Source organism: Chlorocebus sabaeus, chromosome X, assembly GCF_047675955.1.
Source record: "Chlorocebus sabaeus isolate Y175 chromosome X, mChlSab1.0.hap1, whole genome shotgun sequence".
In the NCBI taxonomy this organism is placed as follows: domain Eukaryota; kingdom Metazoa; phylum Chordata; class Mammalia; order Primates; family Cercopithecidae; genus Chlorocebus; species Chlorocebus sabaeus.
In genome coordinates, this window is record NC_132933.1 from 88229914 (window position 1) to 88245689 (window position 15776).

The following is a 15776-nucleotide window of genomic DNA, read 5'->3' on the forward strand; positions in this document are numbered from 1 at the left end:
ATCTCAGAGTATTCTCATCACATATTACCAGTCTGGCCATGGGGAACTCTCCCACTATAGACCATTATGGGATCTGGGGTAACCCACATGTGATCCATACGTATGTACTTTCCCTTTTTCTATTCAGGCCCACAAGTGCCGACCTAGTGCTTTTCTAGTGGGAGACCCAGGTGAGCAGACTGACCTTCCCTGGGCAGCTTGGTGCCTCTCTCTCAAAAGTCAGTTCTGATGGTGAGGATTTACTCAAATACTGGCACTGCTACTTCTCCAATCTCATAAGGCATGGCGGAGACCATAGAAAATATAGAGTGCAATTCGGTACAGAAGAATGCCATGCCAAAGTTATGCAAAGGTGTTCCAAATTCTGAGTCCCAAGTACTTAAGGTCATCCAGGGTTGTTTTGACATTAATCCTCCTATTGACTTGGTAGGTCCCATATTGATTTCCTGGTCATCACTAAAATTCCATCCTTGTTGCCACTTGTAATGAGTTGAGGGATTTCAGGACTGATCAAGGAGAAAATGAAAAGATATGACCGCTGTAGCACACAACAAGCTTTTTGAGGGGGGCGGGTGTAGGGTGTTCAGCAGGCATGTTTGCATGAGTGTAGAGGCCAGCACTCAGAAGGGGAGAAAGGCAAGGAAACTTCTCTTCAAGAAAGAGGAATATCAGAGGGGTTTACATGTCTAGACCACTAGGCAGCATGTCAGGAAGTTGCTGGGTCAGAGGGTTCTGAAGGGCAACAGTGATGTGAGGTCTTTATTACTCCAGGGTTAATCTTATCTTTGGTTAGCAGATGTTGGGTGCAGTTTTGTGGGGTATGCAAGACAGGAAGGCTCTAAAGGGTTAAAAAATGCTTACTTTGGCTATTTAAAACAACTGGATGTGTAAAAATTTGATTTTGGTACTGGTAGGCTTTTGAGCGAATGGGTTCCCAGCCTGCTCAGAAAAAATAAACAACATAAGGTCCATATGCAGAGGCTACCTTTGGCTCATTTATGTAATAGAAATATGAAATAGTATGGAGCCACTTTGAAAAACAGTTTGTCAGTTTTCTAAAAAACTGAACATGCAAATGCCATATGCCCCAACAATTGCACAAATTGTACTCTTGGCCATATATGCCGGAAAAAAAAATCAAACTTTCTGTTTATATGAAAACCTCTACATGAATATTTATAGCATTTTTATTCATATACTCAAAAACTGAAGACAGCCCAGATGTCCTTCAACAGGTAAATGGTTAAACAAACTGTGGTCCATCTGTACCATGGAATACTGCTCAGCAATAAAGAACAAACTAAATATATGCAGCACCTTGCAGAGAATATGTTAAATGAAAAATGCCAATTTCAAAATGCTATCTACTGTATGGTTTCATTTACATAAATTTCTTTACAAAATTAAAGAAATAGAGAACAAATTAATGGTTATGAAGGGCTAAGGACAGAGTCCACACTCTGAGGGGGTGGTGGATATGAGGGGGAGGCGGGTGTGGCTACTAAAGGAGAACAGGAGTTTGCCTAGTGGAATTGTTGGTATCTTGACTATCAGTTTCAGTATCCTGGTTGGGATATTGTACTGCAGTTACCCATTGGGGAAACTGGGTAGAGTCCATGGGAACGCTATTATTTCTTTTTAAATTTACTTTTAAGTGTATAAAATACACTTAAAATTTACCTTTTTGACCATTGTTAGGTGTTAGTTCACTTTTTTAGGTTTTAGGTTAGTTCCATTTTTAGGTTTTAGTTCAGTAGTGTTAGGTCAATCTTTAGAACTTTTTCATCTGAAACCCTACCCATTGAACAAATCATTTCAAATGAAACCCGATCCATTAAACAAATCATGCCACCTAGTCCCTGGCAACCACCAATCTACTTTCTATCTCTGAACTTGACTAATCCAGGTACCTCATATAAGAGGAATCATACAATGTTTTTCCTTTTGTATCTGGCTGATTTTACTTAGCATAATGTCCCCAAAAGTCATCCATATTGTAGCATGTGTCACAATTTCCTTCCTCTTTAAGGCTGAATAATATTTAATTGGTTGTATATACCGTATTTTTTTTTAATCATCTGGCAGTGGACATTGGGTTGCTTCCTCCTTTTGGCTTTTGTGAATAATACTGAATGGAACATTTTTGTAAAAGTATCTTGAGTCCTTGCTTCCATTTTTTTTTTTTTTTTTTTTTTTTTACGATGGAGTCTCGCTCTGTCACCCAGGCTGGAATGCAGTGGCACAGTTATAGCACACTGTAACTTGTAATTCCTGGGCTCAAGTGATCTTCCCACCTCAGCCTCCCGAGTGGCTAGGACTACATACATGTGCCACCACGCCCAGCTAATTATTTTATTTTTGTAGAGACAGGGTCTTGCTATGTTGTTCAGGCTCCTACTCTTTTGATATGTATCCAGAAGTGGAATCGCTGGATTATACATTAAATCTGTTTTTACATTGTTGAGGAAGCACCATAGTGTTTTAAATAGTGGCTGCATCATTTTATATTCCCATCATCAGTGAACAAGGTTTCCAATTTTTCCACATCCTCACCAACACTTGTTATTCTTTGTGCTTTGTTCCTTTTATTTGGATAGTAGCCATTCTAATGGGTGTGAGGTGATATATCATTGTGGTTTTGATTTTCATTTCTCTATTAGTGTTGTTGAACATCTTTTTATGTGTGTCTTGTCCATTTTAATTTCTTTGGAGAAATGACTATTAAAGTCCTTTGCACACTTTATAATTTTTGTTGTTGTAGGAGTTTTTAATATATTCTGGATAATAACTCCTTACTAGATACATGATTTTCAAATATTTTCTCCCATTCTGCAGGTTTCCTTTTCACTCTTCTGATAGTGTATTTTGATACACGAAAGTTTAATTTTGATGTAGCCCAATTTATCCATTTTTATTTTGTTACCTATGCTTTTGGTCTTATATCTGTGATATAAGATTGCTGAATTCAGTGTCATGACTTTTTATCCTGTGTTCAATGTAAATAATTTTACAATGTTCACTCTTACCTTTAGGTCTTTTATACACTTTGAGTTAATTTTTGTTTATGGTATAAAGTAAGGGTTCAACTTTATTCTTTTTTATTTTGTCTCTGTTTTTCTAATTTTATTTTATTTTAGGTTCCAGGATGCATGTACATAATGTGCAGGTTTGTTATATAGGTAAACGTGTGTCGTGATGGTTTGCTGCACCTATCAACCTGTCATCTAGGTATTAAGCCCCACATGCTTTAGCTATTAGTTCTGATGCTCTCCCTACCCCCGCCCTTGCTGACAGGCTTCGGTGTGTGTTTTTTCCCTCCCTGTGTCCATGTGTGCTCCTTGTTCAGCTCCCACTTATGAGTGAGAACATGCGGTATTTGGTTTTCTGTTCCTGTGTTAGTTTGCTGAGGATGATGGCTTCCAGCTTCATCCATGCTACTGCAAAGGACATGATTTCATTCCTTTTATGGCTGCATAGTATGCTATGGTGTATATGTACCACTTTTTCTTTATCCAGACTATCATTGTTGGGCATTTGGGTTGGTTCCAAGTCTTAGCTATTGTGAATACTGCTGCAATAAACATACGTGTGTATATATCTTTATAATATAATTATTTATATTCCCTTGGGTATATACCCAGTAATGGCATTGCTGGTTCAAGTGGTATTTCTGGCTCTAGATCCTTGAGGAATCTTCACCCTGTCTTCCACAATGGTTGAACTGATTTACATTCCCAACAACAGTATAAAAGTGTTCCTATTTCTCCCCAGCCTTGCCAGCATCTGTTGTTTCTTGACTTTTTAGTAATCACCATTCTGACTGGCGTGAGATGGTATCTCATTGTGGTTTTGATTTGTGTTTCTCTAATGATCAGTGATGTTGAGCTTTCTTTCATATGTTTGTTGGCCACATAAATATCTTTTTTTTTTTTTAAGTGTCTGTTCGTGTCCTTTGCCCACTTTTTGATGGAGTTGTTTTTTTCCTTGTAAATTTGTTTAAATTCCTTGTAAATTCTGGATATTAGAACTTTGTCAGATGGGTAGATTGCAAAAATTTTCTCCCATTTTGTAGGTTGTCTGTTCACTCTGATGATAGTTTCTTTTGCCGTTCAGAGGCTCTTTGGTTTAATTAGATCCCATTTGTCAATTTTAGCTTTTGTTGCAACTGCTTTTGGCAATTTCATCATAAAGTCTTTGCCCATGCCTATGTTCTGAATGATATTGCCTAGATTTTCTTCTAGGGTTTTTATGGTCTTGTGTTTTACATTTAAGTCTTTAATGCATCTTGAGTTAATTTTTGTATAAGGTATAAGGAAGGGCTCCAGTTTCAGTTTTCTGCAAATGGCTAGCCAGTTTTCCCAGCACCTTTTATTAAATAGGGAATCCTTTCTCCATTACTTGCTTTTGTCAGATTTGTCGAAGATCAGATGGTAGTAGATGTGTGGTATTATTTATGAGATCTCTATTCTGTTTCATTGATCTATGTGTCTGTTTTGGTACCAGTACCATGCTGTTTTGATTACTGTATAGCCTTGTAGTATAGTTTGAAGTCAACTAGTGTGATACCTCTAGCTTTGTTCTTTTTGCTTAGGATTGTCTTGGCTATATGGGCTGTTTTTTTTTTTAATTTCATATGAATTTTTAAGTAGTTATTTCTAATTCTATGAAAAATGTGAATAGTAGTTTGATGGGAATAGCATTGAATCTCTAAATTACTTTGGGCAGTATGGCCATTTTCATGATACTGATTCTTCCTATCCATGAGGACGAAATGTTTTTCCATTTGTTCGTGTCCTCTTTCATTTCCTTGAGCAGTGGTTTCTAGTTCTCCTTGAAGAGGTCCTTCACATCCCTTGTTAGCTGTATTCCTAGGAATTGTATTATCTTTGTAGCAATTGTGAATGGAAGTTCATTCATGATTTGACTCTCAGCTTGTCTATTTTTTGGTGGTGGTATAGCAATGCTTGAGATTTTTGCACATTGATTTTGTATCCTGAGACTTTGCTGAAGTTGCTTATCAGCTTAAGGAGCTTTTAGACTGAGACGATGGTGTTTTCTGGATATAGGATCATGTTATCTGCAAACAGAGACAATTTGACGTCCTCTCTTCCTATTTGAATACCCTTTATTTCGTTATCTTGCCTGATTGCCCTGGCCAGAACTTCCAATACTATGTTGAATAGGAGTAGTAAGAGGGGGCATCCTTGTCTTGTGCCTGTATTCAAAGGGAATGCTTCCAGCTTTTGCCCATTCAGTATGATATTGGCTGTGGGTTTGTCATAAATAACTCGTATTATTTTGAGATACGTTCCATCAATACCTAGTTTATTGAGAGTTTTTAACATGAAGGATGTTGAATTTTATTGAAGGCCTTTTCTGCATCTATTGAGATAATTATGTGGTTTTTGTCATTGATTCTGTTTATGTGATGAATTACGTTTATTGATTTGTGTATGTTGAACCAGCCTTGCCTCTGAGAGATAAAGCCGACTTGATTGTGGTGGATAATCTTTTTGATGTGCTACTGGATTCAGTTTGCCAGTATTTTATTGAGGATTTTTGCATTGATGTTCATCAGGGATATTGGTCTGAAGTTGTCTTTCTTTGTTGTGTCTCTGCCAGGTTTTGCTATCGGGATGATGCTGGCCTCATAAAGTGAGTTAAGGAGAAGTCACTCCTTTTCAATTGTTTGGAATAGTTTCAGAAGGAATGGTACCATTTCCTCTTTGTACCTCTAGTAGAATTTGGCTGTGAATTCATCTGGTCCTGGGCTTTTTTTAGTTGGTAGCCTATTTATTACTGCTGCAATTTCAGAACTTGTTATTTGTCTGTTCAATAATTCAACTTCTTCCTGGTTTAGTCTTGGGAGGGTGTATGTGTCCAGGAATTTATTCATTTCTATTTCATTCTTTTGCATTTGGATATAAAGTTTTCCCAGCACCCATTTCTTTGAAAGACTGTCCTGTCTGAATTGAATTATCTTGGCACTGTTATCAAAAATCATTTCATTGTATATGCAATGGTTTATTTCAGGGTTCTCTGTTCTGTTCCATTGGTCCATATGTGTGTCTTCATGCCAGTACCATATTGTATTGATTACTGTAGCTTAATAATATGTTTTGAAGTCAAGAAGTGTGTGACCTGCAACTTTGTCTGATTTTTCAAGATTGTTTTTGCTATTCAGAGTGCCTTGTAATTCCATGTAAATTTTAGGATGTATTTTTTCCATTTCTATAAAAAACCACCATTGTGATTTTGATGGAAACGGCATTAAATCTGTAAATCCCTTTGGGTAGTATTGACATCTTAACAATATTAAGTCTTTCAATTCATGAACAGGGAATGTCTTTCTATTCATTTGTATCATCTTTAATTTCTTTCAACAATGTTTTGTAGTTTATTGTGTATAAGTCTCTTACCTGCATGCTTAAGTTTAGTGAAAGCAGGCTTTCTTGTCTTATTCCCAATCTTAAAGGTAAAGCTTTCAGTCTTTCAACATTGAGTATGATGTTTACTGTGTGTTTGTAATATATAGACTTTATTGTGTTGAGATAAATTCCTCCCATACCTAAATGACTGAGTTTTTATTATGAAAGAGGATTGAATTTTGCCACATTTTTTCTGCATCTATTGAGGTAATCATGTAATTTTTATTTTTCATTCTGTTAATGTGATGTCTCATATTAAGTAATTTGCATATGTTGAATTATCCTTGCATTGCAGGGATAAATTGTGCTTGATGGTGGTATACGTTCCTTTTGATGTCCTGTTGAATTCAGTTTGCTAGTATTTTCATGAAGATTTTTGCATCTGTATTCAATATCAGCAATATTAGCCTATAATTTTCTTTGGTATAAGGGTAACTCTGGCTAACATAAAATTAATTTGGAGGCATGCCCTCCTTTTTGATTTCTTGAAATAATTTGAGAAGTGTTGGGGGGGAGGGGCGGCTGTGGGCACAGCTTCATCAGACTTAAATATTCCTGCCTGCCAGCTCTGAAGAGAGCAATGGATCTCCCAGTACAGTGCTTGAGCTCTGCTAAGGGACAGACTGCTTCCTCAGGTGGGTCCATGACCCCCATGCCTCCTGACTGGGAGATACCTCCCAACAGGAGTCAACAGATATCTCATACAGGAGAGCTCTGGCTGGCATCTGGCAGGTGCCCCTCTGGGACAAAGCTTCCAGAGGAAGGAACAGGCAGCAATCTTTGCTATTCTGCAGACTCCACTGGTGATAACCAGGCAAATAGGGTCTGGAGTGGACCTCCAGCAAACTCCAGCAGACCTGCAACAGAGGGGCCTGACTGTTAGAAGGAAAACTAACAAACAGAAAGAAATAGCATCAACATTGGCTGTTCACAGTGGCTCATGCCTGTAATCCCAGTACTTTGGAAGGCTGAGGCAGGTGGATCACAAGGTCAGGAGTTCAAGACCAGCCTGATGAACATGGTTTAACCCTGTCTCTACTAAAATACAAAAAATTAGCTGGGCGTGGTGGCGCCCACCTGTAGTCCCAGCTACTCAGGAGACTGAAGCAGGGGAATCACTTGAACCCGGGAGGCAGAGGTTGCAGTGAGCTGAGATCTCACCATTGTACTCCAGCCTGGAGGACAGAGTGAGACTCCATCAGAAAAAAAAACAAAAAAAAACAAAAAAAAAACAGAACAGCAAAAGAAATATCATCAACATTAACAAAAAGGACATCCACAGAGAAACCCCATCTGAAGCTCACCAGCTTCAAAAACCAAAGGTAGATAAATTCACGAAGATGAGGAAAAACCAGCGCAAAAAGGCTGAAAATTCCATAAGCCAGAACACCTCTTCTCCTCCAAAGGATCACAACTCCTTGCCAGCAAGGGAATAAAATGGGAGGGAGAATGAGTTTGATGAATTGACAGAAGTAGGCTTCAGAAGGTGGGTAACAACAAACTCCTCTGAGCTAAAGGAGCATATTCTAACTAAATTCAAGGAAGCTAAGAACCTTGAAAAAAAGTTAAATGAATTACTAACTAGAATAACCAGTTTAAGGAAGAACATAAATGACCTGATGGAGCTGAAAAACACAGCACGAGAACTTCATGAAGCATACAGAAGTATCAGTGGCTGAACTGACCAAGCGGAAGAAAAGATATCAGAGATTGAAGATCAACTTAATGAAATAAAGCATGAAGACAAGATTAGAGAATAAACAATGAAAAGAAACGAACAAAGCCTCCAAGAAATATGGGACTATGTGAAAAGACCAAACCTACATTTGATTGGTGTACCTGAAAGTGATGAGGAGAATGGAACCAAGTTGGAAAACACTCTTCAGGATATTATCCAGGAGAACTTCCCCAACCTAGCAAGACAGGCCAACATTCAAATTCAGGAAATACAGAGAACACCACAAAGATATTCCTCGAGAAGAACACCACCAAGACACATAATCGTCAGATTCACCAAGGTTGAAATGAAGGAAAAAATGTTAAGGGAGAGAAAGGTCGGGTTACCCACAAAGGGAAGCCCATCAGGCTAACAGCGGATCTCGCTGCAGAAACCCTACAAGCCAGAAGAGAGTGGGGGCCAATATTCAACATTCTTAAAGAATGTTCAACCCAGAATCTCATATCCAGCCAAACTAAGCTTCATAAGTGAAGGAGAAATAAACTCCTTTACAGACAAACAAATGCTGAGAGATTTTGTCACCACCAGGCCTCCCCTACAAGAGCTCCTGAAAGAAGCACTAAACATGGAAAGGAACAACCAGTACCAGCCACTGCAAAAACATGCCAAATGGTAAAGACCATCGACACTATGAAGAAATCACATCAACTGACAGGCAAAATAACCAGCTGGCATCATAGTGACAGGATCAAATTCATACATAATAATATTAATCTTAAAGTAAATGGGCTAAATGCCCCAATTAAAAGACACAGACTGGCAAATTGGATAAAGAGTCAAGAGCCATTGGTGTGCTGTATTCAGGAGACCCATCTCACATGCAAAGACACACATAGGCTCAAAATAAACGAATGGAGGAATATATACCAAGCAAATGGAAAGCAAAAAATAAAAAAAAAAAAATTTAAAAAGCAGTCTTAAAACAATAAAGGTCAAAAAAGAAGACAAAGGAGGGCATTACATGATGGTAAAGGGATCAATGCAACAAGAAGAACTAACTATCCTAAATTTATATGCACCCAATACAGGAGCACCTGGATTCATAAAGCAAGTTCTTAGAGACCTACAAAGAGACTTAGACTCCCATACAATAATAGCAGGAGACTTTAATACCCCACTGTCAATATTAGACGGAGCAATGAGACTTGAACTCAGTTCTAGACGAAGCCGAACTAATAGACATCTACAGAACTCTCCAACACAAATCAACAGAATATACATTCTTCTCAGCACCACATTACACTTATTCTAAAATTGACCACATAATTGGAAGTAAAACACTCCTCAGCAAATGCAAAAGGACGGAAATCATAACAAACAGTTTCTCAGACCACTGTGCAATCAATTTAGAACTCAGGATTAAGAAACTCACTCAAAACTGCACAACTACATGGAAACTGAACAACTTGCTCCTGAATGACTACTGGGTAATTAATGAAATTAAAGCAGAAATAAATAAGTTCTTTGAAACCAATGAGAACGAAGACACAACATACCAGAATCTCTGGGACACAGCTAAACCTGCCTTTAGAGGGAAATTTGTAGCACTAAATGCCCATAGGAGAAAGCAGGAAAGATCTAAAATCACCACCCTAACATCACAATTAAAAGAACTAGAGAAGCAAGAGCAAACAAATTCTGGCAGAAGACAAGAAGTAACTAAGATCAGATCAGAACTGAAGGAGATAGAGACATGAAAAACCCTTCAAAAAAATTAATGAGTCCAGGAGCTGGTTTTTTCAAAAGATCAACAAAATAGATAGACCACTAGCCAGACTAATAAAGAAGAAAAGAGAGAAGAATCAAATAGACACAATTTTAAAAGCATTAATTCTTTAAATATTTGGGAGAATTCTTCAGTGAAGCCTCTAGCCCTGGGCTTTTCTTTGCTGGGAGGTTTTTGATTCCTGATTCAATTTCTTTACTCAATATTAGTCTGTTCAGTTTTTCTTTGTGATTCAGTCTTGGTAGGTTGTATGTTTCTAGGGATTTATCCATTTATTCTAGGTTATCCAATTTATTGGTACATTGTCTTTATGATCTTTTAAATTTTTGTTACATCAGTTGTAATGTCTCCTTTTTCATTTCTGATTTTATTTATTTCTTAGTCTAGCTAAAGTTTTATCAATTTTGGAATTTTTTTTTCCAAAAAATAAACACCTCTTAGTTTCTTTGTTTGTTTGTTTGTTTTACAGAGACTCACTCTACTGGCCTGGCTGCAGACAGGACAAGGCTCAAGCAGTCCTTCAAACTCAGCTCCCAAGTTGCTGGGACTACAAGCATGTGCTATTTTCTAAATTGTTTTGTAGAGATGGGGTTTCTCTGTGTAGTCCAGGCTGGTCTTGAACTTCTGGCCTCAAACAATTCTCCTGCTTTGGCCTCCCAAGGTGCTGGGATTATAAGAGTGAGCCACTGCATCTGGCCTCACCTCTTAGCTTCTTTGATTTTATATTCACTAGTTCTTTTATTTCTTCTCTAGTCTTTATTATTCCTTCCTCCACTACTTTTGGGCTAGTTTGTTCTTTTCCTAGTTCCTGAGATATAAAGTTAGGTTTTTCATTTTAGATCTTTCTTCTTTTTTAGTATCACTATAAATTATCACTATAATTTATCACTATAAATTTCTCTTTTTATTAATATTTTTAATTGGCCAGTCATAATTGTATATATTTCAGGTGTTCAGTGTGATGTTTTGATATATTAATACAATGAGGAATGATTAAATCAAGCTAATTATCATATCCATCACCTCATTTAGCCATCATTTTTTGTGGTGAGACAGTTGAAATTTGCTCTCTTCTCTTCAATTTTGAAATACACAATACATTATTGTCAACCATGGTCAGCATGCTGGGCAGAAGACCTCAAAAACTTATTCCTTTTATCTAACTACATCTTTCTACCCTTTGGCCAACATCTCCCCATTCTCTCCTATCTCAACCTCTGATAACCACAATTTTACTCTCTGTTTCTATGAGTTTGATTGTTCTAGCTTCCACGTATAAGTGAGAACAGAGTTTTTGTCTTTCTGTGTCTGGCTTATTTCACTTACATAGTGTCCTCCAGTTCCATCTATGTTGTCACAAATGACAGCATTTATTTCTTTTTTAAGGTAGAATAGTATTCCATTATGTATATATATCACATTTTCTTTATTCAATCATCTATTGATGGACTCTTAGGTTGAGTCCATATCTTGACTTTTGTGAATAATGCCAGAATGAACATGAGAGTGCAGATATTTCTTCAAAATACTGATTTCAGTTCCTCTACCCAGAAGTGGGATTGCTGGATCATATGGTACTTCCATTTTTAATTTTTTGTCAAACCTCCATACCGTTTTCTGTAATAGCTGTGCTAATAAATTTCCTTCTTAGTACTGCCTTTGCTGCATCCTACATATTTTGGTATGTTGTGGTTTTGTTTGTTTCAAGATAATTTCCAATTTCCCTTTTGATTTCTTCTTTGACCCACTGGTTGTTTAAGAGTGTGTTTTTTTAATTTCCATATATTTTTTAACTTTCCAGGTTTCCTTTATACTATTGATTTCTAGTTTCATTCCATTGTGAACAGAAAAAAATACTTGGTATGATTTTAATCTTCTTAAATTTGATAAGCTCTATTTTATGACCTAACATGTGATCTACCTTGAAGAATGTTACATGTACTTTTGAAAAGAATGTGTATTGTACTGTTACTGGGTTGAATATTCTGTATATCTATTAGGTCCATTTGTTCCATAGAGTTGTTCAAGTCTGCTATTTGTTTTTTGATTTCTTTCTCTGATTGTTCTATCCATAATTGAAAGTAGAGTATCGAAGTAATCTATTACTGTATTTTTGTCTGTTTCTCCCATCAGTTCCATCAGTATTTGCTTTACATATTTAGGTACTCTGATGTTGAATGCATATATATTTATAATTGTTATATCTTCCTGGTATATTGATTCTTCCATAATTATATAAAATTCTTCATTGTCTCAGTGACATTTTTTGACTTAAAGTTCATTTTGTCTGATATTACTATTGCCACACGTGCATTTTTTCTTTTTCTAAGTTACAATTTGCATGGAATATCTTTTTTTATCCCTTCACTTTCAGTCTATGTATGCCCTTAAGTCTAAAGTGAGTCTCTGATAGACAGCATATAATAGGATGTTTTTCTTAAACTATTCAGTCTTTCTTTGTATTTTTATTGAGGAGTTTAATCTATGAGTATATTTCAAGTAATTATTGATAGGGGATGATTTACTGTTGCCATTTTGTTCATTGTTTTCTGTTTGCCTTGTAGGGATTTTGTTGTTGTTTCTCTTTTCATTTCTTGCTCTCTTCCTTTATGTTTTGTTTGTTTTGTTTGTTTGTTTGTTTAGTTTTTATATTAGTATGCTTTGATTTGTTTCACTTCTTTTTTTTTTTTTTTTTTTTTTTAACTTCTGTAGGTATTTCCTTTGTAGCTACCATGGGGCTTACATAAAATATCTAACAGTCTAACACTCTCGTCTTAAGCAAGTAACAACTTAACTTCAATTATGCACACATTACACGTTTTCTTCTTCTCCCTTTATGTTATTCATGTCAAAGTTTACATCTATTTATGTTGTATATTCATTGGCATACTTTATAATTATGTTAATACTTTTTAAAAACTTTATACTACAATTAAAAGTGACTTACTCACAATCATTACAGTAATATAGTATTCTTTATTAGTTTATATACTTACCTTCACCAACAACTTTTATACTTTTTTATGCTACTGTGTTGCTATTTAGCATTCTTTCATTTTCGTTTTCATTTTCATTTCCCTTTCAATCTAAAGAGAAGACTTCCCTTTAGATTTCCTGTGAGGCAGGTCTAGTGGTAATGAACTCCCTTAGCTTTTGTTTGTCTGGGAAAGTTGTGTTCTCTCTTTCGTTTTTGAAGAACAGTTTTGCTACATATATCATTATTGGTTCATAGTTTTAGTTTTCCTTCAGCTCTTTGAATATATTATCCCACTCTCTACTCTATTCTGACCTGAAAGTTTTTTTTGCTGAGATGTCTGCTGATGGTCCTAATAGATTTTCCTGCATATGACAAGTTGGTTTTATCTTACTGCTTTCAAAATTCTGTTTTTGACTTTTGACAATTTGATTATCATATGTCTCAGTGTGGATTTCTTTAGATTCATCGTATTTGGGTCATTTTGGCTTCCTAGATCTGGATATCCATTTCCTACCCCAGATTTAGAGAGTTTTCAGTCATTATTTCTTTAGATAAGATTTCTAGTCCTTCCTATCTTCTCTTGGGACTCCCATAATGCATATATTGGTCTGCTAATTAATGGTGTCCCATAGATCCCTTAAGCTATTTTATTTATTTTTTTTATTCTTTTTGCTTTGTGTCCCTCTGACCGGATAATGACAAATAATCTGTGTTTGAGTCTGCTTAGTCTTTTTTCTGCTTGCTCTAGTCTGTTGTTGAACTCCTCTATTGGATTCTTTACTTCAGTTATTGTATTCTTCAGCTTTAAGACATCTGCCTATTCTTTTACATTTTCTGTCTCTTTGTTGAAATTTTCACTTTGTTTATGGATAGTTCTCCTGAGCTTGTTGAGATTTTCCATGAGGGATACTTTGAGTTCTATGTCGGGTCATTCATATATTTTCATTAGAGTCAGTTTCTGGAGTTTTAGCTTGTTTCTTTGTTCAGATTGTGTTACCCTTTTTCTCCACATTAGAAAAATCCACTATCACTCCCAGTCATATGAATTGGCCTTGTATAGGAGAAGACATTCACCAGCCAACCAAGCCAGAGCTTCTGTGGGCCTTTCAACCCATTGTCCTAGTTTAAACTGCTGTCTTTGTTATTAGTGTCCCCCAGGCATCCAGAGTATGTCCAGTTTCATCAATGCTCCTAGACAGGTGACACAAAAGCCATTCCCTTGGTAGATCCTGGAGAATTTAGAATGCTGGGTGCATGTTCCAACTTTTCCCCTTCCCAGGGAGAAGCTGGGAACTGGGATTTTCCCCCTACCCTGTGTTGAGCCAGGTACAGGAGCTGTGGTACATGCCTACATGCTAGTTGAAACTGCCACTTTCTTCTCTGTAGCCCTCAGGATACTATCACATGCCAGACCCTTTCAACTCTTTGAAATAGGTGAGAAAGAAGCCGATCTTTCAGGTGGCACCTGGAGAAGTTGGGATGTTAGATGTGCAGTCCAGCTTCTTCCATTCTGAGGTAGAAGCTGGGAATGGGGGTTTCCTCCTGATCCTATGGCACTGTGCTGGGAGTAGGGATTATGATGAGTGGATGTTTCTGCTTTTTCTACAGATGTTTTATTTACAATCTGGTTGGTTTCATACTTATCCAGGGTGCAGAAGCCTCTCCATGAGTTGCTGGATTTCTCATAAAGGGAATTGATCCTTGTGTTGCAATTAAATTAGTGTATCCACTGGGGGAAGGAGAGTCCAGGGCTTCCTATTCTGCCATCTTGGTGATGTCACTCCTCTCCCTTATTATTTCATAAAGCTACATGTGAGTCTATAATTATCTCAAAGTAAAAGCATAATTTGATTGTTTAAAAGAACCTCAAGTTTGCTGAAGTCTAAAGTGTCTCCTTCAGCTGAGATTTTTCTGCTGGTATCTTTACTCTTTCCAATTATGAGCATGTCCATTCTTTTTAATGTCGTCAAATTACAGTACTCATGAGATCTTCCCACCTACTAGGCTAATATTTTCTTGGCACAAGGAAAACATTGGTAATCAATCACTCCAGCTAAACTAACCCACTTCCCCCCCCCCACCCCTTTTTGTCTATTTGAGGTTCTGGTGTGGGATGTATAACCGCTTTGACAAAGGGCTGCAGGCCAAGCAGAGTATACTAGAGAACCTCCTGGAAATTAAGAAACAGAGAGCAATGCTGGAGACAGATGTGCATGAACTAGAAAAGGTGAGGAGAAAAGTCCCAAAGAGAGATCTTCTTGCCCATTCTGGGTAGGTCCAGCCTGCTTGGAGTTGAATTGATACTTGTGGAAAGCTCCCTGACTGGCTTTTTTATACTCTTTGGCTTTTCATGTGTCCCGTGTCTGCAAAGCTTTCAGCATAACTCCTTTTCTTACTTCCCAAAATGTGGTAAATATGTCACTCAACTAGATAAACAAGTAAAGTTGTTCTCTTTATCTCTTTTTGGATCTGGATGGAATGAGTAGGGGGAACAAGAGGGAATGACTAGGGAAATCACATAGCATTTGTTATCCATCAAGAGAATAAGTATAACATCTTGGGTATACTGATAAGAACAGTGCAATTGCTGTTTTCCAATTAAAAATCTTATAATAAAAGAAGGTTCTTATTTCCTTCCCATGTAGACTGCAAACTAGCTTATTGAGTGACCATGTTGGACACTTGTTTTTTAATTACAAGTTACAGAACTCAAAAATTATTTCTTGTTGATTTCATAAACTGAGCTGCTTATGAAATGTAGGGATCCCTAAGGGTTTGTTTGAAGGACAGGGGAAAGGTACCTCTTAGAAAAGAATTATTGGAAATGGTGTGCTATTTAGGAACTGGATGTGAACCCACTTTAAGCCAGATAAGGCATAGCTTTTCTGCTTCCTGTAAGTAAACAAA

General features: G+C 36.9%; 1 protein-coding gene across 3 annotated transcripts in view; it reads left to right on the forward strand.

The window, feature by feature from the left end:
- MTMR8 (myotubularin related protein 8) overlaps positions 1 to 15776 on the forward strand; it is a 123624-nt gene that overhangs the window by 98355 nt on the left and 9493 nt on the right. For all 3 annotated transcript variants that reach the window (XM_007991903.3, XM_007991904.3, XM_007991906.3), the window contains one exon: positions 14970 to 15096. In XM_007991903.3, coding sequence (XP_007990094.2) covers positions 14970 to 15096 — 127 coding nt within the window. The remainder of the gene's footprint in view (positions 1 to 14969; positions 15097 to 15776) is intronic.